We start from the raw sequence: 26,307 nt of genomic DNA on the forward strand, positions 1-26,307 counted from the left end.
GAGTATTGTGTGTATGTATAGAACGGCAATTTTACTTTCGAATGCGGGCGTTATTTATATGGGGGTCATACGGGTAGGATTCATGAAGATCATATCAATCTTTTTTTTTTCTTTCTTTTTTAGTTATATGTGGGAAGGTTTTGAATATGGTCTGCGTGAAAAGGGTCATTGTGAGTGTGAATAATTCCGTAAGGACTTAACCTAATCGGTGACCAGAAAGGTTATATGTTTCCCATCGTTAACGTAATGATTCCAGGACAATTACAGGACAGATTTTTTTTTTTTTTTCAGACGAAACACGAACTCAGCTACAATTTCACCTTTGTGCATCTGAAAGAAAAAAATTAGCTTTTAAAAAAACTACGAATTCATTGAACAGTGAGGACATCATCCTATAGAAATATGAAACAAGATTTATCGTTATTTAAGTGGATTTAAGCCTATAGGGATATAATTCTTTCCTTACTGATGATTACCCAGCCCAAGAATGCGCTACTTCCAGTATCAGGGAAATGCAGGCTCCTTTAGAGTGAGAAGTTCTTGGAAGAGATTGCACTCCCAGCGATACAGCCCTTCCCCAAGGTGACTTTTCACTGCGGTATAACCTTGAGGAGGCGGAGTCCGGTAACACCAATCAGAATCTCTCTCTCTCTCTCTCTCTCTCTCTCTCTCTCTCTCTCTCTCTCTCTCTCTCTCTCTCTCTCTCTCTCTCTCTCTCTCTCTCCACATGGGATTTGACCAGTTCCCGGCGGAGTCTAGAAACGCACATACGTATATGTTATTTTTTTTTTTATGTTCGCCGTTTCCGTTGTTAGCGAGTTATCGCCAGGAACAAGCTTAAAAAAAATGGCCTCATTCTTTCACATTCATTCTGTAGCTGTCTTGTATAATGCACCGAAACCAGAGCTCCCTATCCACATCCAGGTCCCACTGACTTTCCATGGTTTATCTCGGATGTTTCATATGTCCTGGTTCACTCCATTGAAAGCGCGTCGTCCCCTATAAATCACATTGCTACGACTTACTCTATCCCTTCTACGCCTTGCATACTCCTTCATGTTCAGACCTCGAACCTTCTAAGCATCTTTCACTCCATTCTTCCACCTCCTTCTTAGCTTCCCTATTTTCCTTGTTCTCTCTACCTCTGACATATCTACCCTCTTAATCATCCTTCCCTCACTCATCTTCCTACGTCCAAAGCCTCCTCAGCTCCCTCGCATGTGCTCCCCTCTTACCCCATCATTTCTGATTCGATCATTACCCCTTTACGCAACATAGTGTCCTTAAACATTTCATTTCCAACTCATCCACGCTGTACATTTTTGTTGAAGGCCCATTTTGCCATCAAACATACCATCTTTACTCTTATATATGTATATATATTGCAGTAAGGTGCTCCATCTGTCGATATGTGTGTGACCGTTCGTGCTTGGTATTTGCATTCGAAGTAGACTTGATGATAGTGTATGCATGCTAAAATATGTGTCCTTTTGTAGGTTATGAAAATACGAAGCTAACCTTATCGGGTTGTGTCATGTATACTACATCACGACCACACACGCACACACATGTTGGTGCCGCTTTTGTGATAAGTGAGGCTATTCAATGCCGGTGACCCTGGATAACCTACATAGCCCAGCCCGCAGCCCTAATCAAATGTAGTCCAACCAAACCACACCGCTATAACATAATCGAACGTAACTTAACCTACTTAGCCCAGCCCGCAGCCCTAATCAGGTGTAACCTAACCTAATCACAGCCCTAACGTAACCTAACCTACTTAGCCCACTCCAAAGCCCTGACTCAACTTAACCCCCCACATGGCCTTACTTCTTGCAGGCTTATAGCCCGCGAGAAATGTTAGCAGTTACTAGTGAAAGAGAAAAGAGAGGCGTTTGAATGGTACTTACAAGGAAGGAGTGTAAATGACTGGGATATGTATAAGAGAAAGCGGTGGAAGGATGGAGCGAAAAAGATTTTGAGCGATCGGGACTTGAACCTGCAGGAGGATGAATTGCATGCACGGAATAGTGTGAATTGAAACGATGTGGTATACTGGGGTCGACGTGCTGTCAGTGGATTGAACCAGGGCATGTGAAACGTCCGGGGTAATCATGGAAAGTTGTGGTTTTGGTGCTTTACACATAACAGCTAAAGAATGGTTGTGAGCGGATGTGGACTTTTTTCGTCTGTTTCCTGGCGCTACCTCGCTGACGCAGGGAGTGGCGATGTTATTTCCTGTGGGGCGGGGTGGCGCCGGTATGGATGAGGGCGATCAATTATGAATATGTACTTGTATATATATTTATGGATGGGGTTGTTAGGGAGGTGAATGCAAGAGTTTTGGAAAGAGGGGCAAGTATGAAGCCTGTTGGGGATGAGAGAGCTTGGGAAGTGAGTCAGTTGTTGTTCGCTGATGATAGAGCGCTGGTGGCTGATTCATGTGAGAAACTGCAGAAGCTGGTGACTGAGTTTGGTAAAGTGTGTGAAAGAAGAAAGTTAAGAGTAAATGTGAATAAGAGCAAGGTTATTAGGTACAGTAGGGTTGAGGGTCAAGTCAATTGGGAGGTAAGTTTGAATGGAGAAAAACTGGAGGAAGTAAAGTGTTTTAGATATCTGGGAGTGGATCTGGCAGCGGATGGAACCATGGAAGCGGAAGTGAATCATAGGGTGGGGGAGGGGGCGAAAATCCTGGGAGCCTTGAAGAATGTGTGGAAGTCGAGAACATTATCTCGGAAAGCAAAAATGGGTATGTTTGAAGGAATAGTGGTTCCAACAATGTTGTATGGTTGCGAGGCGTGGGCTATGGATAGAGTTGTGCGCAGGAGGATGGATGTGCTGGAAATGAGATGTTTGAGGACAATGTGTGGTGTGAGGTGGTTTGATCGAGTAAGTAACGTAAGGGTAAGAGAGATGTGTGGAAATAAAGAGAGCGTGGTTGAGAGAGCAGAAGAGGGTGTTTTGAAATGGTTTGGGCACATGGATAGAATGAGAGGAAAGATTGACCAAGAGGATATATGTGTCGGAGGTGGAGGGAACGAGAAGTGGGAGACCAAATTGGAGGTGGAAAGATGGAGTGAAAAAGATTTTGTGTGATCGGTGCCTGAACATGCAGGAGGGTGAAAGGAGGGCAAGGAATAGAGTGAATTGGATCGATGTGGTATACCGGGGTTAACGTGCTGTCAGTGGATTGAATCAGGGCATGTGAAGCGTCTGGGGTAAACCATGGAAAGCTGTGTAGGTATGTATATTTGCGTGTGTGGACATATGTATATACATGTGTATGGGGGTGGGTTGGGCCATTTCTTTCATCTGTTTCCTTGCGCTACCTCGCAAACGCGGGAGACAGCGACAAAGCAAAAAAAAAAAATATATATATATTTATATGTATGTATATACTTATATGTTTATATGTATGTATATGTACACGTATGTCCGTGTATGTATATGTGTGTATGTGATGGATGAGTCCTTCCCGTTTCTTAACGCTGCCTCGCTGACGCGGGAAACGGCGACCAAGTATGATGGATAGATATATATTAAATGAATGTGTGTGTGTGTGTATGTATAGATATATAGTTACTTGGGGGGGAGGGATACTTAAGAGGTATTATAAGTGTGACATACTTACTTTTCTTGTAGTCTTGAAGGTAAAACATGACTACTATGGGTGGTGTAGAACCTGCTAGGTCCCCAGCGTTAGCTAGGATTTGATGCCACGTAAGATGTTTACTGTCGGGTGCCGGGCGATGCTTGATGGTCGTGTATCTGTACACTCCACCTCTTCAGAAATGAATTCATCACAAGTATGGTGTATGCATCTAGTGTCATAGAGACGTGTTCACGTAAGTTCTTGATATTTATTTTGTTTTTCTTCATGGACAGAGACTAAATGCGTTCATGGTAATCATAGAAACGATGCGTGATCGTACGTCATAGTCCGACATAAACACATTTCTTCGCTTTCCGTTTGGACAGACGTGAGTTGTTTTCATGCGCGGCTTGATATTGTCTCAGACTAAGATCTTTTTCCTGAGCTGTGTGTCCCCACACGTCTATGTGGTGTAGGAGGGGATGACTGGCTGGCGTACCAGCACTGATCCATCGACCTAGATCCCCACGGTAGATTGTTACCCAACAACCGAGGGGAGAGGAAAATGGCGTACCGTAAAGTTTTTAGTGATGATCAGATAACAAGGGTTACTGAATAGGTTGGAAAATGGAATTGGACTTTAGATAAATGTAGATAATGAAGTGAGCCAGAGTTCGTGTACCAAAGAAATACTCAGTGCCTCAAATTCGATAGATATACCCGATTAATATGGACAAATGTCTCCAGCATTTGATGTGATGCAAATGTAAACAGCACTTGATCCTGAAGAAAGGCAGCTACAGTACCTTAAACATGTTGACAGCCTAGTTAATACGCTGATCTCGTCATGATATGAGATCTAACCGTATGTATGACGGATTTGATAAGGATTTAACTAACGGTGTTCTGGGCTTTGATGATTATTTGACAGTGATGATAAAGAGAAGGAAAAAGTGGGAGACCAATCTGGAGATGGTGAGTTGGAGCGGAAAAGGTTTCATTATTTTTATTGAACATGCAGGAGAGTGTAAGGCGTGCATGGGATAGAAGGAATTGGAGCAATGTGGTAACCAAAGCATATGAAGCGGTCAGGAGAAAACATGTAAAGTTTTGTGCGTTGTGGTAGTGGATGGGGATCTGTAGTTTCAAGTGTATCACCCATGAGAGCTAGAGAATGGATGTGAACGAATGAACAGAGCAAGGCGCCAAGTGAGGAATTATCCCTCTAAGGCTCATTCATTTGTTCTCGTTGCTACCTCACTCACGCGGGAAGTGGCAAGCATTTATGTAAACCATATGTTTCCTTGCGCTACCTCGCAAACGCGGGAGACAGCGACAAAGTATAAAAAAAAAAAAAAAAAAAAAAAAAATGGACAGGTCTGTGGGGCTTGGTTGTGGACAGGGAGTTGTGGTTTTGGTGTATTGCACATGACTGCTGGAGAATAGATGAGCGGATGTGGCTTTATTTGTTTTTGGGGCTACCTCGCTAATACGGAAAACGACGATTAAGTATGAAAATATTAATATACATCGAATGAAAATTAATGGGAAATGGTCGTCTTGTACACCGTGGAAAATAGCTTCCTAAAGAAAGAATTATTATCATACCGTTTTGGAAGTATAAAGAGCTTAAGTATAATGTATTCTGTGTTTACGTCTTTTGTGGCCACATCGCTGGAGTGCGGTTTGTTGTCGTTTCGTGCCACCAGGGGAGTCTGGTGTGTTGCCAGGGCTCACAGCGGCAGAATGTCAGTTGTCAGTATATACCTCTGGAGATTCCAGGGAGTCAGGGTTGACATTCCTGCCGCTGGTACAAAAAAGGAAAAAAAAAAAAAGCTTCGCTTCATGGTCGCAGTGTCGGTATTTGTTACGTATTCATATATTTATCTGAGAAATGTCATGGTGTTCTGGAAATCTCTTATTGACCAAAACCATTATGACCTTTACCCTCATTACTAGGTTTTATAACACTAGCTTCGTATGATATTTGCGTGTCCTCAGCGTCTTTGGCTTCAGATTAATACGTTGTACTATACTGCAATCGTTGTTAATATCCCATGCAGCTAATTAGGCTGTAATTAATAGGCTAGTGCAATGATATCAATTCCCTTTAGGTTAAAGGGTCATACATCAAATTTAGTATAATCAAAAGCCATATGCTGTACCTTACAAATATCATAGAATGGTAACAACTATTTTATACTACGTTATTGCAGGTCTTGGTTATATAACGTAGTTACTGGTAAAAGTTTTGCACACATTCGTTTTCTTTGAAGCTTATATGAAAGGATTATAGAAAATGTTTTAAGAGCGATACTTGCTGAAGGCAATTTACCACCTAAGAGATCTTTGGCAAATATGTTTTTGTTTTTTTTGTTTTTTTTGACTAGAAGACGTTTTACTGGTAGAAACAGGAGTAAAATTTCCGAATACGGACGCATACTTTTTTGTATAATAGGTTTGATTAAAATTGTCACTAATGGAGCCTTTGCAATGAGTAAAGTTGATATATAGAGTGTGGTGTATTAGGTGTAGAACCTCTGTTGACTCCATCAGTTTTAAGGTTTCCTAAAGTGAGAGGGCTTTGAAGTAGAGTGAAACTGTGAGGCTAGAATACTGAAAATGAACAGACGAGTGTAATTAGTGCATTTGTTTCTGATGTCATCCCCCTGCGCGCGCAAGGGAAAAGTGACCATCTTCTGTAGGGCTGACAAAATACATTCTCCTGGTGCTTGCTCGGATTATATAGAACTTTATTCAATTCATTTTCGATATGCAAAGCGAATGAAGCTGTAATGCTACAAGTAAGCTTGCCTTGTAGACTCTAGAAATATCTATTTTCCTTTATGATTTATGTATTCCACTTTTTATGATTTATGTATTCCACTCAATTTAGAGATCGAATTAATGCTGATGAGATCAGCCCCACACAGGGTCAGAACTCTGTAAACATTTGACTTCATTGTTTACCTTCCAGATTGAACGAATCTTGCCCAAGTTATCGTGTTTTTGACTACGGGGAAAGTTGCAATAAGAATAGAAGTACAAGACATCTGAAACCTTATATTTGACTCTTTTTTTTTTATACTTGATCTTTTTTCCCAGACAAAGAAAGGCAGTTTTTTTTTATTTGTTTACTGTGGAGGCTCCTGTCAAGGACAAACGTCCACTTCAAGGCCGGACCTTAATTGAAAATATAGAGAGAATTATGAAAGGGAAAAAGAAAAGACAAGGGAAAGTGTTTACGAATTTTGGATGAAGAGTAAAACTTTTAGAATGTGTGGCCAGTTATAGTTATTTGGAAAGACATGAGAAGGTAGAGAGTTCCAAAGCTTCGAGGTGTAGGGAAAGAAACAGTTATCAAAACAGCCCACCCTTGAGTTGCCAACGGCCACACTATAATCATATGACGCAGAAGCTTGTCTAGTATTGTGTGGTCTGACTAGTGGTGGGGGCATACAAGCAGCCAGCTCTCGGGAGCAAAAACCAAAGTAATACCTATAAGAGGGAAAGTGAACCAGCATTGCGGCGCTCGGCAATGGGGTCAAGTTTTGACATTTCCCTGGGAAAGTTTATAGGGCGAACTGCGTGTCTTCCGAAATTATCAGAATTTACGAGAACATAGTTTATGATAACCAACCAAATTGCTTTCTTGTTTATGTGATCGGCGGACCCATGGACCCCTGTTGACAGTCATGGAGTGTGATGTGGACCCACCTTTTATCACATGTATGACAGTGAGTGTTGGTGCGACGATGACAGATGGTTCCTCGTGAGGGAAGGTGCACACGATCGGCTTAGATCGATGGAATTCCTCAGTTTAATGAGATTGATAGAAACGGTTATAATTTGTTACCCACTGGAGCAACCATGAACAGACCATGGGGGTCTTCTCCAGACTGAAGTACCAAACAGACGACATTTGTGGTGACCTTCATATACTTACGAAGCAACAAATTATGTCACTTTAAGGAAAATGTTCATGTTAAATGTGCTACCACCTCCAACTCTGCATATTTACAGCCTGTATAGAAAAAAAAAAAAACTACCAAGCCATTTTAGCTGCTAAGATAATGGTTGTTGGTCTGTTGATTTTTTAAGTTTGTATCTGGTAGCAACCTTTCGAAGATGAATAAGTTCAGGTTTTGTAAACGGCGCTAAATGGCATTTATTTCTCACTGGGCAGCCCACTGCTGTACTCAGGATCATGGGGTTAATGTTGACAACAACATGTTGATATTTTATTTCCACATCATTGGTAAATAAATTGTATCTTCTTATTACCAGTTAGGGCAGGCAGTATGTCTCCAGTATCTGGTAGCCTAGCCACACATACCTCTGATGTTTTATTGTGACTCACATCAGGGCGGCCCGCTCCCTGACTCACGAGGGCGACCCACTCCCTGACTCACGAGGGCAACCCACTCCCTGACTCACGAGGGCAACCCACTCCCTGACTTACGAGGGCGGCCCGCTCCCTGACTCACGAGGGTGGCCCGCTCCCTGACTCACGAGGGCGGCCCGCTTCCTGACTCACGAGGGCGGCCCGCTCCCTGACTCACGAGGGCGACCCACTCCCTGACTCACGAGGATGACCCGCTCCCTAACTCACGAGGGCGACCCACTCCCTGTTTCACGAGGGTTGCCCGCTCCCTGACTCACGAGGGTGGCCCGCTCCCTGACTCACGAGGGCGGCCCGCTTCCTGACTCACATAAGGGTAGCACACTCCCTGACTCACGAATGCGGCCCGCTCCCTGACTCACGAGGACGGCCTGATCCCTGACTCACGAGGGTGGCCCACTCCCTGACTCACGGGGGTGGCCCGCTCCCTGACTCACGAGGGCGGGGCGCTCCCTGACTCACGAGGGCGGGACGCTCCCTGACTCATGAGGGCGGCCCACTCCCTGACTCACGAGGGCGGGGCGCTCCCTAACTCACGAGGGCGGCCCGCTCACTGACTCACGAGGGCGGCCCACTCCCTAACTCACGAGTGTGGCCCGCTCCCTGACTCACGAGGGCGGCCCGCCCCCTGACTCACGAGGGTGGCCCGCTCCCTGACTCACGAGGGTGGCCCGCTCCCTGACTCACGAGGGCGGCCCGCCCCCTGACTCACGAGGGTGGCCCGCTCCCTGACTCACGAGGGTGGCCCACTCCCTGACTCACGAGGGCGACCCACTCCCTGACTCACGAGGGTGGCCCGCTCCCTGACTCACGAGGGTGGCCCACTCCCTGACTCACGAGGGCGACCCACTCCCTGACTCACGAGGGCGACCCACTCCCTGACTCACGAGGGTGGCCCGCTCCCTAACTCACGAGGGCGGCCCGCTCCCTGACTCACGAGGGTGGGCCCACTCCCTGGCTCACGAGGGCGGCCCGCTCCCTGACTCACGAGGGTGACCCACTCCCTGACTCACGAGGGTGGCTACGAATGTTTTTCTATTTATAGCAAAAATGGTTCTACCAGCTCACTGTAACACGATTTTGGCAATGTGGACGTCGTACAATGTGTTATTTTAGTATATTTCGTCCTATTTCGACTGCAGCATATTTCGGTAATATTTCGGGGTGTTGTCGTACCTAATTACTTCAGTAAGAAATTCCTTGCTAGTTTAATAAAATGCTCGCTTGCTCACCTTTAACATCCCCAACATACAGGCACTGTGAGAACTGTATAGTTTGTGTATATGTAGAAATAATTTTATTGAATCGTTTTCATATAGAAATACGGCATTTAATTTTCCGTAGTTTGTCAGCATTTCCCTTTCGTTCTCTTCTTATCTCGTTTTCGTTGTTAGAGACGAAGCTATGCATTCTATGGTGTGAACTTAATCCTGTCGTAAGGGAATTGAGGCTCATGTGAGCGCTTGTAAGGAGAATGGAAACGTTATTCCCAGAATCAGGTATTCCTTTGTTTGGGTGTGATGATACAGTATACCTGGAGGAATTAGGTTTCCTTGTCTGGGTTTGGATTCAGCGTGCGTCTCGCGTTGTCTGTGAGTCTTGGAGTCTTAAACTATTTGGTAAACTTTTCTGAGAAGGAAACGTATTGTCTTCCTCTAAGAGTCACAGTTTGACATTACCAGCCACCATGTGTCTAATGTGTTAGTGCGGATTAGAAATGACTTTCAAAAACATTGATTATATTAGATGTGCTGAACACGAAGGGGCAAAACGAAGCAGGATCATTTGTCCACATGAAGGTTGCCATCTTTGTACTTATTCTTAAAACGAAAGTAAGACGTTTCAAGTGTAGGTGCGTGATTTAAAAGACATAGGAAATTGTGACTGAGTGATACAGCTGTTAACGAAAGTTACGTACATATTTGTGGATTATTAGAGAAGTTGGTATCATTGTTGACATCCAGGAAACCAAGTTCGGCAAAGCAGTTCCAGTGTTGTGTTACCCCAACGTAAAGTAAGTGTGTCGTAATTGGCTTAATCATAGTGCTAGGTTATAACTACGTTATCTTAGCTAACGTTACGCCAAGGATGCGTTTGGTTACGGAACAGTACGTCACTTTAAAGTTACGTTATGTTGCGTAACTTGTGGGTTGAGTTAATCGGTTAGTTTACGTTTCGTTAGTCTTGTGTTAAGTTGCATTATAACTAGGTCAGATTGAATTTCATTAGAACTAGGTCAGGTTAAGTTACATTGTTACCTAAGGTTTGGCTTAAGGTTTATTTTTCTAGATGTTACATATTTTACACCACTGATTCTCTCATGTTCTAGTAGCTGGGTGTTACTTCAATGTCATTTTCATACCTATAAATGAATTATATAGTTTTGAGTCACCTGATACATCTTTTCACAATACTCTTTTCACTTTCGGTAGGCATATAGGACAAATTGAAAGCCTCTATAATGACTGGCGGACACTGCCGGAATGAAATTGGGAGATAGGGATTGTGGGGAGGTAGGTGTAAATTTCGCCACGTAACATTTATGTCGACTTCTCGGCGCACTGCCACTGGCGCAGATATGGCTCGACTCTGTCCACCCTCCTCATCTCGCTGTCTCTTAAATTCCTTGGGATTTATGTCACTTACACTTATATATGTTTTGATGAATTATGATGATAGTACATTCAGGATTGAGTAACGAATGATTCAAGTACAAATCATTACGGCTGATGTACTACAAACCCTACTTTACTAGGTTAGTGGACGTGAGTGATTCTTTGAGTGCTTGTGGTTACTGTTTGTATGTCATGGGGAAAGAGTTTAACATTCGTGTTGTCTCGTTTGTCCCGTCTCTTAACCACGTATGGACATGTCTTGTGTTCACTCCTTCGTATGTATATGCACAGACACACCCCTGGCATAAGCCAGGGGTGTGAGAGAGACAATGTGTCATTTGTGCAAGTCTATGAAATCATTGTCATCACTTCTCTCATCATGATTGTTAATTACAAATGATTTCAGTAAACTTTCTCTAGCCACATCTTCCAGTAATTCCTTTCTTGGTGTGTTCAGTACCCTACGTTCTTCCGTCCACTTCACTCATTTCCCCCATTGGGTATCTAATCAGTTTTTTTACCGTTTTCATAAACTGATCTGAGTGGGTATTATTTTCTTCCTAACGTCTGTCATAATAATTTGTGTCCATATGAGCTCAGCTGGGTTAAACTGGCAGTAATAAAGGGGTAATCATAGAATTTCATGGCCAAGCGCACTGGGTGTTATGTCTGTTTTTCTCTATGGCACTTTAGCTATTTGTAGCAGTTCGTCAGGGTTAGATCGTGTGTATTTGAGGACGACCATTCTGTCACATAAGCTTTCCTGTTACTTCTTTTTGGAAATTTGCTTTGACTTTTACGGTGATATGCGGCATTATCCGTTGTTTTGAAAGACCTGCCTTCAGTATTAAGTGAGAGTTCTTCTTTGAACTACATTTCAAATATTTGACGGTCCAAACAGTTATGATAGTCACCTACGTTGACATTTTTAGAGTTTAGCACTGAGTAATGCCCCCGGGATGAAGCTCTGCCCACCTAAACACGTAGAATTACGACACGAGAAACCTTTAATGCCTGGCATTTGTTATGGGTTCCAACTTGACCGTGAGCCCACGTTCCAGCATTGTTCTACACATTCATCCAAGAACACATCTGGCCGTCTCTTGGCTGGACTACACAATAGGCTTAGGTTTACATATTAACCTGAGGTACTTGTTCTTCGCCAGCACTCCATTGACAGTAATCTTCCTCTTGACATTTCCTCATTCAATCCCAAGTGTCCAAACAACTTCCCCCAGTGTTTAAAGTTCACTGGATTTTTCCTTCACCTTCTCGAGTGCATGTAAGGTAGGGGAGCCCCTTTCTCTTGTAGAATGATAAAATATCTTTCCTGATACACGATAGAATATCTTTCCTGATACACTCCCTGCCAAAAATCGTCCTGCTCACACGGTACACGTACTTTGTAGACGTTGTGTGCGGTTAATGATATGGGGTGGGGTTCGCGACATCCCGACACCTGTTTCTTTCTTATAGCACCGTGCTTAACGACAATTGCATGACCTCGGCTTTTATCTGGTCGACCTCGGTCCCCCTAACCGGCTCCCCATTCTCGAATGAAGCGCTGATATACGCTGGCGATGACACTTCGTATTTGTGCCCACCGACTTTGCCTACCACATCAGTGATGTGGCTGGCAGTAATCTGAAAATTATACAAATCCCTACAGTCGTCCTGTGCTCACTGACATCAAACGTATATATTGATGTATCAACATAGTGGAAAGTGATATATTTCATTAGTTTGAGTTTATTGTCAAGGAATTAGCCACGTAATTCAACAACAAACCGTATAAGAGGGCACATCTGTATAGTACTGTTGGGACCATCATACCTTCAAACATACCCGTCTTTGCCTTTAAACACGCTGACCTTTCTCTCCATACGCTTCGTAAAGCACTCAGGTCCTTGGCCCCGTCTGCCACGCCATGACTGCTTCAGCACCCACGGTTTCATCCGCCACGTTCACACCTAGGTAACTAAAGTGGCACCTCCACTCCCTTGGGTCATCCACATTCAGCCTTCCTCCCTGCGCTTCATTCCCTTACTATTGTTCACATGGCCTCTCAACTCTCTCCCTTTTCCTCTGGAGATTCTCTTTAATGTTTGTTACCAGAGTCGCCATCTGCAAACAGCAGTTTACTCACCACCCATGTCCACCCGTCCCCAACACTCTGTAGACTACCGCGCTGAAAGACCGTCCTACTAAAGTACCTCACTCACCACCCTGTCCAACAAGAGATTAAACGCACATGGTGCCTTCACACACCTTTGACCGAAGTGAGGAGACGGAATGAGTATTTGGAAGGATACTTGAATGTTTTTTATGATAGAGTGGCAGATGTGGAATATTTTGGTCGGGGTGATTTGCGAAGTAAGAGAATCATGGAGATTGGTTTGGTGAAGAGAGAAGAGGTGGTGAAAGCCTTGCGTGAGATAAAATGCGACAAGGCGGCTGAGTGGATGGTACTGCTGATGCATTTATTAAGACGGGGAGACTATGTTGTTAATTGGTAGGTAAGGATATTCAATGTATGTATGGATCATGATAAAGTGCCTGAGGATTAGCAGAATGCATATACACTCATTGTACCAAGGCAAGGGGGATAAATATGAGTGTTCAGACTACAGAAGCATACGTTTGTTGAGTATACCTAATAAGTTGTACGGGAAGGTATTGATTGAGAGGGTGAAGGCATGTACAGAGCATCAGATTAGTGTGGTTTCAGAAGTGGTTGAGGATGTGTGGATCAAATGTTTGCTTTAAAGAATGTGTGTGAGAAATACTTAGGAAAACAGATGGATTTAAATGTGGCTTTATGGATCTGGAGATGGCTTATGATAGCGTTGATAGAGATGCTTTGTGGAAGTACTTAAATATACGGTATGGGAGGATAGCTTTTAGAAGGAGTGAGAAGTTTTTATCAACAGTGTAAGGCTTATGTAAGAGTAGGAAGAGAGGAGTGAATTGTTCTAAGTGAAGGTTGGACTGCGGCAGGTGTGTGTGATGTCACTATGGTTGGTCAATTTGTTTATAGATGGGGTGATGAGGGAGGTTAATGCGAGAGTCTTGGAGACAGGGGCGAGTATGTTGTCTGTGGGGTTGAGAGGGCCTGGGAAGTGAGTCAGTTGTTTGCTGATGATACAGCACTGGTGGCAGATTCGAGAAAGGAAAAAGTTGAGTGTAAATGTGAATAAAATTAAGGTTATTTGGTTCAGTAGGGTTGAGGGACAGGTTAGTTGGTGTGTGTGTTTAAATAGAGAAAAATTGGAGGAAGTGAAGTGTTTTAGATATCAGGGAGTGGGCGTGGCAGCAAGTGGACCCATGGAAGCGGAAGTGAGTCATAGGATGGGGGAGGAGGCGAAGGTTCTGGCAGGGCTAAAGAATATGTGGAAAGAGAAAACGTTAACTGGGAGAGCAAAAATTGGCATGTTTGAAAGAGCAGTAGTCCCAACAATATTATGTGGATTCGGGACATGGTCTGTAGATAGGGCTGTACAGAGGAGGGTGGATGTGTTGGACATTAAATGTTTGAGGACAATATGTGGTGTGAGGTGGTTTGATCAAGTAAGTAATGAAAGGGTAAGAGAGGTGTGTGGTAATAAAAAGAGTGTGGTTGAGAGAGCAGAAGGTGTGTTGAAATGGTTTGGACATATGGAGAGAATGGATGAGGAAAGATTGACAAAGAGGATATATGTGTCAGAGGTGGAGGGAACAAGGAGAAGTGGGAGACCAAACTGGAGGTGAAGGGATGAAGTGAAAAAGACTTTGAGCAATTGGGGCCTGAACATACAGGAGGGTGAAAGGCGTGCGAGGGATAGAGTGAATTAGAACGATGTGGTATACCGGGGTCGATTTGCTGTCACTGGACTGAACCAGGGCATGTGAAGCATCTAGGTTAAACCATGGAAAGGTCTGTGGGACCTGGATGTGAATAGGGAGCTGTGGTTTCGGTGCATTATACATGACCGCTAGAGACTGAGTGTGAACGAATGTGGCCTTTCTTCTTCCTCATCATCCTCATCTTGTTACTGGTGATATATATATATATATATATATATATATATATATATATATATATATATATATATATATTCCATACATAATCGCCATTTTCCGCGTTAGCAAGGTAGCGTCAACAACAGATGACATAGCCTCAGAGGGAAAGAATCTTCACTAGGTCCACGTCTCTGTTCCTTCTTTTGGAAAAGTGAAAAAAGGAGGGAAGGTTTTCCAGCCTTCGCTCCCTCCCCTTTTAGTCGCCTCCTATGACACGCAGGGAATACGTGAGAAGTATTCTTTCTCTTCTGTCTCTAGGGATGATATATATATATATATATATATATATATATATATATATATATATATATATATATATATATATATATATATGTGTGTGTGTGTGTGTGTGTGTGTGTGTGTGTGTGTGTGTGTGCGCGTGTGTGTGTGTGTAGATATATGGAAGAGAAGGGAGTGCAATAGAAGTTACAGGTTGAATAACAGATCCGATATGAAATAGGATTTTTTATTAAACATATATAAAATATTAATACAAATTCTACACACATTCTAATACACGAGAGGACACATTTCGTGGAAGCTTACATTCAAAATCAAACGAGTTTAAGTTATGACATTAAAACTTGTGAAAACTAATGGTTTTACAACGGCCCAAGTTTTATGCGTTGTTAACCTAAAACAGAATCTGCTTGCTTGCTTGTCACTGTAGACCTGCTTGCTTGCTTGTCACTGTAGACCTGCTTGCTTGCTTGTCACTGTAGACCTGCTTGCTTGCTTGTCACTGTAGACCTGCATGCTTGCTTGTCACTGTAGACCTGCGTGCTTGCTTGTCACTGTAGACCTGCTTGCTTGCTCGTCACTGTAGACCTGCATGCTTACTCGTCACTGTAGACCTGTTTGCTTGCTCGTCACTGTAGACCTGCTTGCTTGCTCGTCACAGTAGACCTGCTTGCTTGCTCGTCACTGCAGACCTGCTTGCTTGTTCGTCACTGCAGACATGCTTGCTTGCTCGTCACTGCAGACTTGCCGCCTCAGCCACTGCCCGCTCTACCAGTGCATGCATCAGTGCTTGCAGGGCAGTGCCAGTACAACGTTCCAAGCGTGGTGGTACTAGTGGATCACTGCTTGTAGGGCAGTACTAGTACAGCATTGCCTGCAGGGTGGTGCTAGTACAGCATTGCCTGCAGGGTGGTGCTAGTACAGCATTGCCTGCAGGGTGGTGCTAGTACAGCATTGCCTGCAGGGTGGTGCTAGTACAGCATTGCCTGCAGGGTGGTGCTAGTACAGCATTGCCTGCAGGGTGGTGCTAGTACAGCATTGCCTGCAGGGTGGTGCTAGTACAGCATTGCCTGCAGGGTGGTGCTAGTACAGCATTGCTTGCAGATCATTGCCAGTGCAGCATTGCTTGCAGGGCAGTGTCACTACAAGTGCTTGCATTTCTCTACCGATACAGGAGCAGATCTCACTCGATACACTACATATAATAACATTTTGCCTAAAGAAATTTTTAAATATACAATAAATTCATAAATACATTTAAATATTATTATTTAAAGAAAAATATATTAAATGAGCTAGGGAGCAATAGACTCCGGGTTATTTACATCAATGATTTTGTTTACATTACCTCTCCCTCCATGTAAATGTCTGATATACTTTCTCAGTTTGACACAAAGGTTAGGGTCATATGGCGTCTGTGTGTGTGTGTGTGTGTATGTGTGTAGAGGAACACATTGTATTGGAAGAAACTTTCCCCACCTCAGGAATCCATAATGTTCTTATCACTTATTGTAGCGCAGGCCTGAGGCTACACGAGCCCAGTTATAAGGGTCATGAAGGTATATATATATATATATATATATATATATATATATATATATATATATATATATATATATGTATATATGGTGTGATGGGCGCCTGTAGTGTGGTATAAAGTAAAGGTAACTGTTATACAGCTGTGTAGGGCTGCAACATTCCTTCCTTCCTCGAACATTACGGAAACCATGACCTTAGGTGGTCGCAGGAGGAGGAGGAGGAGGAGGAGAAGGAGGCCTTGCTTGCTGTCTGCATGTCGTCCAGAAACACCTCACGAGTCAGTAGTTGCGTGGTCAGAGGTGGTGAGTGAGCGGCCAGCACCGCCCAGTCGTGTCACACTGGTGACATTTCTGAAAAAAAAAAAAAACTTCGTCTCCCTCTATTCTCTCGTCTGCCTCCAGACGCTTGGACCGTCTGGCCTTCAGCACAGTGCGGACGTTTGACTAGAATCATCCATCAGGTGGGGGGGAACTCACACGTCCACGCTCGAGTGACACCGTCCACGAACCCTTGTCGGCTTGTTACTTATGGACAGGACTGGACTGTGTGGCCTGGCGTCGCGCGACCTCTCGGGCGAAGGAGTCGATGTAGAGATGGGACAGTAACCCGCATCTGGGTCCTAGTTCCTGACCGGCTGCTGCAGTAACCCTTCCTGCAGGGTGTACTGTCTTCCAGTAGGGCTGGGTGGAGGGTGCGTGGCAAGAAGGAACGAGGCGACTACACGAGGAGGAGATATCTGTGAATTGGGTCATCACAGATGGCTCGTGCGTGGGGAAATGTGTGTGGAGGAAGGCTGTACATGTGGAGGATATGTATGCGGGGAAGACTTGACGAAGGGGGTAGATATGTTGGGGAGGAGATGTAGGGATGTAGGGGGTAGGATAATGGGGGTACCTATATGAGGGGGGTGAATTGGATGAGGGGTTGGGGGGTCGAGTATACGCCGGGTGGTGCAGCAGGAAACATACGTGTGGGCGAACCAGTTTATCCATGTCCCCTGAGGATGGGAGACCTGTTAAGGACGCTGTGCCCTCAGGTCACCAGGTCCTCTGCGATCTCCTGGCCAGTCAGGTCATTCCACCAGGTCACCACTGATCCACCAGGGAGGTCGGTGTCAGGCACTTCAGTCGACACTCGGTGGAATAAACGAAGAGTGGTGTTGGTTTGTTCCAGTGATGGCTCTAGACGACTTGGCCACCTCACTGTTGAGGAGGGTCGTCGCGACCTGGAGCGGCGGTTGTGGAGGCTGGTGGTCCTGCACACGGAAGGCGTAGACGCTCACGGTGACCAGGACTACCCAGGTCTCCTCCACCCGTAATGTGCAGTACACACATGATACCAGGTCCAGCCAATGAACGCAACTAAGATAGTCATACGTCTATTCAAACCCTTGAGCAGGGTGATGCGATCCTTGAACACGTCCGTAAGACCCTTGGGTACGATGCCCCTGACCTTTGACCTCATCTCTGGTCACTTCAGGGGGCAAGGCCTCCCCCCACTCCCCTCGAGCTAATATCATAACGAGGGAAGAAGCAGGAAGCGTCCTGGATGAGGCAGTGTTCTTGGTGGGCCTCGCGTGTGACTCGTGGATCATTGAAGAGTTACAGTCAGGTGCAGGGTCCTCCACGCTGCAAGGTCCTACTGCCATGGTCGAGGAATGTAGTACATGTACGGACCCTCAGGTGTCTAGACTGAATGTTTGTATTATTTGTGGAATTCAGAACTGCAGGGCAGGGGAATGGGGGCTCCGTGGCTTAGAGTCTGGGTTCGTCTTGGGAAGGGTTTCAGAAGGGGGCTGGTGTCGGGGGTACACACTTCAGGAGGTTTTCGTCCGTCCAGCTTGTCTCTGGGGCGTCGTCAGGGGAAGGCCAAGACATTCTTAGCACCACAGTAGTCCTGTCACCCAGGAGGGATTGCCAGGGGCTGCGGCGCCTGGCCGGGAGAGTGCAACACAAGGAGGTTATGACTCTGTACAACACTCAGTAATGTTGGTAACAACACTAATACACTGTACGTGAAGCAACACCCAGAACAATGTGCGGAGGGCACGGCGGCCGGCCCACAGGGGCTGTCCATCCCACTGGTGGGACGCTCGTGGGACCACACCAGTCATGGGGACCTGACACTCACTCACTCCCTCCCTCCCGGTACAGCACCGAAGGGAGCCGGCCGCGGCTTCACTCCCTCGCAACAGCCAAAGTAACACCACCTTGGGGCACAACGAGAGGAGAGCATCGAGTACCACTTACACTCAACGTTCACAATACAGTAACACTCGAGAGACAGTACCAAAAAGGTTACACTCGGAACACCTGCCAAGATGGCCTCCCAGGAGTGGCACTGGAGGAAACACTGGGTGTATCGTCCACACCCGCGCACATCAAGACCCGTGTCCCACCACCACACTTGCTCATCTTTACCTAAACTCGGCGCTACTTCCCTCACTCAAGGGGCGAAAAATGACGCGAACTTTTTGCCGTCAGAGGAGCACAAAAGAGGAGGGAGGGTCAGGCTTGAGCAGGTGTTCCCAGTTGGTCGGTGGTGAGCACGTCAGGAGCGGCACCAGCTTCCTTAACACATACTAGTCACAATCATGGACGGAGGGTCGCTTATGGTGAAGTAGCAAGACCTTGTTGATGGGTAGGAGGCAAGGGTCCCCAGGGGGGCCCGGCCCCATTGGTTCTTGGTCTGGGGGCCCGTCGCTGCTTGGTCGTGGGCCCAGTGTTGGTTGGTCGTGGGCCCAGTGTTGGTTGGTCGTGTGAGCAGTGTTGGTTAGTCGTGGGCCCAGTGGTAGTTGGTCGTGGGCCCAGTGTTGGTTGGTCATGGGCCCAGTGTTGGTTGGTCGTGAACCCAGTGTTGGTTGGTCGTGGGCCCAGTGTTGGTTGGTCGTGGACCCAGTGTTGGCTGGTCATGAACCCAGTGTTGGTTGATCGTGTGAGCAGTGTTGGTTGGTCGTGGACCCAGTGTTGGTTGGTCGTAGGCCCAGTGTTGGTTGGTCGTGGGCCCAGTGTTGGTTGGTCGTGTGAGCAGTGTTGGTTAGTCGTGGGCCCAGTGGTAGTTGGTCGTGGGCCCAGTGTTGGTTGGTCATGGGCCCAGTGTTGGTTGGTCGTGAACCCAGTGTTGGTTGGTCGTGGGCCCAGTGTTGGTTGGTCGTGGACCCAGTGTTGGCTGGTCATGAACCCAGTGTTGGTTGATCGTGTGAGCAGTGTTGGTTGGTCGTGGACCCAGTGTTGGTTGGTCGTAGGCCCAGTGTTGGTTGGTCGTGGGCCCAGTGTTGGCTGGTCGTGGACCCCGTGTTGGTTGGTCGTGGGCCCAGTGTTGGTTGGTCGTGAACCCATTGTTGGTTGGTCGTGGGCCCAGTGGTAGTTGGTCGTGGGCCCAGTGTTGGTTGGTCGTGGGCCCAGTTTTGGTTGGTCGTGGGCCCAGTGTTGGTTGGTCGTGAACCCAGTGTTGGTTGGTCGTGTGAACAGTGTTGGTTGGTCGTGTGAGCAGTGATGGTTGGTCGTGGACCCAATGTTGGTTGGTCGTGGGCCCAGTGGTAGTTGGTCGTGGGCCCAGTGTTGGTTGATCGTGGGCCCAGTGGTAGTTGGTCGTGGGGTGTTGGTTGGTCGTGAACCCAGTGTTGGTTGGTCGTGGGCCCAGTGTTGGTTGGTCGTGTGAACAGTGTTGGTTGGTCGTGGGCCCAGTGTTGGTTGATCGTGTGAGCAGTGTTGGTTGGTCGTGGGCCCAGTGTTGGCTGGTCATGAACCCAGTGTTGGTTGGTCGTGAACCCAGTATTGGTTGGTCGTGAACCCAGTGTTGGTTGGTCGTGTGAACAGTGTTGGTTGGTCGTGTGAGCAGTGTTGGTTGGTCGTGTGAACAGTGTTGGTTGGTCGTGTGAGCAGTGTTGGTTGGTCGGTTCTTTCGTATGTCTGTGGTGTGGGATTGGAGAGTGTAGTGAATGCAGTGTTTTTCTTAGCGTCTCCCATCATGAAGGTCTGCACAGATAACTGTTCCCTCAGCAGGGAAGCCGTCATCGCAGCGTCTGTACAGTTCGGTTGGTCTGTGTAGACTATGCTAGGACCTCAGTGGGAAAGAGGGGAGAAATACCTCATGACATTTAAAGACTGATGTGAAAACACTGCCTTCACAGTCATCTGCCTTTTGTTTTGATACTTCACCATAAATATTGATTTTACAGTTCTACAAGTTAATCCAAAGCTATTTTCCACCTAGAACATGATTGACAAAAGCTGACGTAATTGCTTGGTATAACTAGACATGGATTTAGACCTTAATGCAGAGTCTGATGCTGTGACAAGAGATTGCTCATTGTGATTGTAAGTTTCCCAACTTATCACTGATTGTCTTCTTTTCTTCTTCTTCCATCGTAACTGTAGAGGCGCAGGGTCTCATACGCAGGAGGAGAGGGCGCCGGCTGTCCGTATCCTGCTGAAGGCACTGTTGTGGGTGCCGTCGAAGATGCCATGTAAGCAGCCGTTGATGGGTGACAGTGGGTGCTGGTTGATGACGGGTACTGTTGGTGCTGGGTGAAGATGGGTGAGGGCGGCCTGTCGTACACCCCGAGCAGTTTGGTCTCTTGGTGCATCGTCGGGGTCAGGCTTCTGGGGGAGTCGCAGAAGGAGGGGCTGAAGAGCGGCGTGGTGCAGAGGGGCGAAGGAGACCTGCCCTGGTTACCAGCCGAGGTGGTGGGGTTATGGACGCCGGCGGGGAGAGCCTGGGGCTGCGAGGCTGGCGCCTGGGAGGTGTTGACCAGTTCTTGAAGGGTCTTGGCATCCATGATCAGTTCGGGCGACAGACTGTTGTAGTCTGGAGGAGACTCGTAAGGTGGGGGCGAGTCCTTCATCCACTTCTTCACCACAATGCCATGCGTCTCCGTCAGGTACGTGATGTTGGCCGCCTGTGGGGTCAGAAAAGACAGCGAGCGTTATTAGGAGAGCCAGGATGTGGGCCTAGTTTGAAACTTGTCGATAACAAAGTCACGTACATTAACCCAGGAGCTATGAACTGTTTAGTATTGGGTGAACACTCGTATTACTCCCACGTTACTCTGTATAATGGTCTAACCCTACAACCATATAGCGTGATGTAGGCTCATTCACTACGTGTAGGGCCAGTTAGAGAGAGAGAGAGAGAGAGGGAGGATGTAATGCGGAAGTTTTAAGCGAATAGGAGCGTCCGGAAGGAGTGAAGATCGTGGCAAGGGGATGATATATTATTTTGATGTGAGTGTGAGCGATCTCATCCAGCCTTGCCTCCTGTAAGATGAAGATACAATATTATTATTATTATTATTTGTTATTATTAAAGTCAGACTGTGAATCGAGGTTGCCATATACTGTAAATATTTGGTTATTAAACTAATGGAAGGGTGTGGGTCTAGCTAGGCGTGGTCCCCGGTGGGCGTGGTGGCTCCCTGGCGGGCGTGGTCCTGAGTGAGGGGAGTCATCAGACGAGGTGCTGTAAGTCAGGAAACAATCAGCCTGATGGGGTCTGGCGAAGGGAGGCAGCAGACGGCAGGGGAAAAGGAACGACAGATCCAACCTGACGCTCCTCAATCATGCCTCGAGGGCGTCTCCACCGCCGCCCCCGGAGGAGCTGTTGCCTCCGCCGCTCCCCTCCCCCCTGGCTCCGACACCTCCTGTATTGTACTGTATCCCTCCCTTGTGACCTCCTCTCGCAGTGTGTGTGGTTACTAACGCCAATAACAAATACAGGAAGGTGGCAGGGGAATCCAGCCATGAGAGTCGAGACATAGACGATTCTGCGGACAGCACTAGATGTTTGTGGTAAACGACCCTTGGTGTTGTGGTTGTAAGACGACGCTGTGTGGTGTTGTAGTAGGTGTTGTAAGGTTTTATCTTCATGGATGATGTTTCAGGGAGCGTCAGTTGTTGTATGTAGAGCTGTTGTGTGTGCTGACCGGTGTTGTGGCCAGGATGTTGTGCACAGGTGTTGTGAATCTTCCTCCTCTTTCTTGTTGTATGAGCAAGGGTTATGTTGTTATATATATATATATATATATATATATATATATATATATATATATATATATATATATATATATATATATATATATGGCAAGAAGGGAGGAGCTGGGCGTAAGTCTGGGTTTATGGACGAGGACAGTGTTTATGTCGTACTGTTGAAGTTGGCTGGGTAGTTCGTCATGCCTCTGGTGTTAAGTGGGTATAATGTGTAGTGTGTGAATGGGGGGACCTATGGAGCAGCAGGGATAGTTTGTGCAGGATGGGTTTGTGTTTGCTCTAGGGCTTGGTGGGTGTTTGTGTCGGGAGTGTGTGGGTATGGGTGAGTGTTTTGAGTGGTAGACGAGGATGGGCAGTGAGATGGTGTGCGGTACCACACTAAGCGGTGATGTGGTGTGGTTAGGCGGTACTAAGTGTGTGGTATGGTGGAGTGGTAGACGAAATTTTGCAGCAGTGTGGTGGACGAAACTAGGTAGTGGGGTGGAGTGGTAAGTTGATAGACAACACTAAGTGATGTTTGATGGCAGACGACACTAGGTGATGTGGCAGACGAAACTAGATGATGTAGTGGGGTGGTAGACAATAGTACCTGATGTAATGGTGTGGTATACAACTGTAGGTGTTGTGATCACTACGTGGTATGGTAAGGTGGTGGACAACACTAGGTAGTATGAAAGGCGGTGGGGCCCCCCACTAGATGGTGTGGCACACTTCCACACGAACAAAGACCTCAGCGGCTCCCTTCTCCCTTCTCCACTCGCTCCAACTCCCTCCCACTCTCCCTTTGACCTCCTACACGTGTAGTTCCTCCTGCCTCTCTCTCTCTCTCTCTCTCTCTCTCTCTCTCTCTCTCTCTCTCTCTCTCTCTCTCTCTCTCTCTCTCTCGTCTTGCCTCACTCTTGCTCTGAACTTATATCAGGGAGCAGCATGAGGGATGATCCCTGACGGCCGTGGAAGTGTTGGAGACCTTTGGCCTTTCCAGGTGCGATGGAGAAGACTGGGTGAGTGGTCGTGGGGTTTGAGAGTGGTTCGTGGGTTGCCCTGGTGTTGCTTCTAGGGAAAAGTTGTGCTGGTGGAGAGGCTGGGGGTCGTATCATTATCTCCATTGCCTTCCGCTCCAGAGCATCCAAAGTCATTTCCTAAAACCAGGCTAGTCCCTCCTGTGTTTGTGTGCAGTCGTCAGTAAGGGCCAGGGGCGCAGACATCGACCTTGAGGAACACCGCCTTTGACCAGCGGAACCCTTCCTCACGACGCTCATCGCTTACATCTCGTTGAGTTTTTTGTCGGCTAACAATCGCGCCTAGATACAGGTCATGCCTGAATACATAGAGTTACATAAATCCCCGTTAAAGTGTTCCATATATATTTTGAATACTGCTATACATTTCGAATGTTCTTTGAGAGGGCGCCCAACGAATCAGAAGAGGTTGAAATACAACCCAGGCCATTGTTACGCCACGTTGAACAATGTTACGCTCGTTGAATTACATTTCATTTTACGAGAGAGTTATTCAGACTCATGAATCAACTCTCACGTCTGTTTTGAATACATTCAACTCTTGATCAAGCCTTTAGAGTCTGAGGCTTTGTGTGTCCAGTTGTATGTGCTTCATAAAAACCGTGCAGTGTTCGAGATGATAATGTACATTTATAGACCAACTCTTTGTTATGATTATTTATTTATTTATCATTATTTTTTTTTAGTATCTATGGCACATGCTTTAGCAGCCGTCCTGTCAGTCAACCTAGACTCGAGCAATATAACAAGCCTCTTAAGTTCAGTCTGAGTTTAGGGAACTGATTTTCACGTCTTCTAGAAACACAGGGTCCCAATCAGAAGCAGGGATGGGTAAGCTACATTCTGTGGTCACAGTCCAATTTCTTCCTTTCACAAGGGACGCACGTCGATCTAATTATAGTGTTGGAGACTGGCACCGCATTAACTTGCCTGATCCAGGAAGACAAGCTCGAGGATCACGTCAGCTCCCAAATTGTATATTAATAAGTTGCTTAGGTAAACGAGGGAGAATAGTCTCAGTAGAGCTCACACCGCAATGCATGGCTGATGAAGAACAGCCTACATTGTGTAGCTGGAGGAAGATCATGCTCCACTACCGTGGCTCACGTACCATAAGGTCTTGTATGCTGTACTCTGTAAAGTCTCGAAGGTCTGTAATACCTTCCATCCACCCACCAAGGGTCCACCACGTCATCGCGTGACAAGCCTCGTGCTGTAACGCCGTGTTGCAAAGTTTGTCACACGTTGATCAATGTCACATCGACTGACCAGCGCTTATCAAAACTTACGGAAGACTCAGTTAAGAAAAATATAACTGGGGATACATTTATAGTCTACTGTCAGTACTACTTACTGTAAATGGTATAAGTATCAATACCTACTTACTGTAAGGTGTGTAAGTATCAATACCTACTTACTGTAAGGTGTGTAAGTATCAATACCTACTTACTGTAAGGTGTGTAAGTATCAATACCTACTTACTGTGAGGTGTGTAAGTATCAATACCTACTTACTGGAAGGTGTGTAAGTATCAATACCTACTTACTGTGAGGTGTGTAAGTATCAATACCTACTTACTCTAAGGTGTGTAAGTATCAATACCTACTTACTGTGGTGTGTAAGTATCAATACCTACTTACTGTGAGGTGTGTATCAATACCTACTTACTGTAAGGTGTGTAAATATCAATACCTACTTATTGTAAGGTGTGTAAGTATCAATACTTACTTACTGTAAGGTGTGTATCAATACCTACTTACTGCAAGGTGTGTAAGTATCAATACCTACTTACTGTAAGGTGCGCAATTATCAATACCTACTTACTGCAAGGTGTGTAAGTATCAATACCTGCTTACTGTAAGGTGTGTAAGTATCAATACCTACTTACTGTAAGGTGTGTAAGTATCAATACCTACTTACTGTAAAGTGTGTAAGTATCAGTACCTACTTACTGTAAGGTGTGTATCAATACCTACTTACTGTAAGGTAAGTATCAATAACTACTTACTGTAAGGTGTGTATCAACACCTACTTACTGTAAGGTGTTAAGTATCAATACCTACTTACTGTAAAGTAAGTATCAATACTTACTTACTGTAAGGTGTGTAAGTACCAATACCTATTTACTGTAAGGTGTGTAAGTATCAAGACCTACTTACTGTAAGGTGTGTAATTATCAATACCTACTTACTGTAAGGTGTTAAGTATCATTACCTACTTACTGTAAGGTGTTAAGTATCAATACCTACTTACTGTAAGGTGTGTATCAATACCTGCTTACTGTAAGGTGTGTATCAATACCTACTTACTGTAAGGTGTGTATCAATACCTACTTACTGTAAGGTATGTATCAATACCTACTTACTGTAAGGTGTTAAGTATCAATACCTACTTACTTTAAGTTGTGTAATTATCAATACCTACTTACTGTAAGGTGTGTAATTATCAATACCTACTTACTGTAAGGTGTGTAATTATCAATACCTACTTACTGTAAGGTGTGTAATTATCAATACCTACTTACTGTAAGGTGTGTATCAATACCTACTTACTGTAAGGTTAGTATCAATACCTACTTACTGTAAGGTAAGTATCAATACCTACTTACTGTAAGGTGTGTAAGTATCAATACCTACTTACTGGAAGGTGTGTATCAGTACCTACTTACTTTAAGGTAAGTATCAATACCTACTTACTCTAAGGTGTGTAAGTATCAATACCTACTTATTGTAAGGTGTGTAAGTCTCAATACCTACTTGCTGTAAGGTATGTATCAATACCTACTTACTGTATGGTATGTAAGTATCAATACCTACTTACTGCAAGGTGTGTATCAAAACCTACTTAGTTTAAG

General features: G+C 45.6%; 1 protein-coding gene and 1 long non-coding RNA gene across 2 annotated transcripts in view; one reads left to right on the top strand and one right to left on the bottom strand.

Moving 5' to 3' along the window:
• The window catches only part of LOC139764663 (uncharacterized), a 146,278-nt gene that overhangs the window by 69,579 nt on the left and 50,392 nt on the right, over positions 1-26,307 (top strand). The gene's annotated exons all lie outside the window — the stretch shown is intronic.
• LOC139764654 (uncharacterized) overlaps positions 15,121-26,307 on the bottom strand; it is a 68,656-nt gene continuing 57,469 nt past the window's right edge. Inside the window, exon 3 of the mRNA XM_071691514.1 lies at positions 15,121-21,347. Within this exon, the coding sequence (XP_071547615.1) occupies positions 20,784-21,347 (564 nt within the window). The 3' untranslated portion in view covers positions 15,121-20,783. The remainder of the gene's footprint in view (positions 21,348-26,307) is intronic.

Source organism: Panulirus ornatus, chromosome 50 (genome assembly GCF_036320965.1).
Source record: "Panulirus ornatus isolate Po-2019 chromosome 50, ASM3632096v1, whole genome shotgun sequence".
In the NCBI taxonomy this organism is placed as follows: domain Eukaryota; kingdom Metazoa; phylum Arthropoda; class Malacostraca; order Decapoda; family Palinuridae; genus Panulirus; species Panulirus ornatus.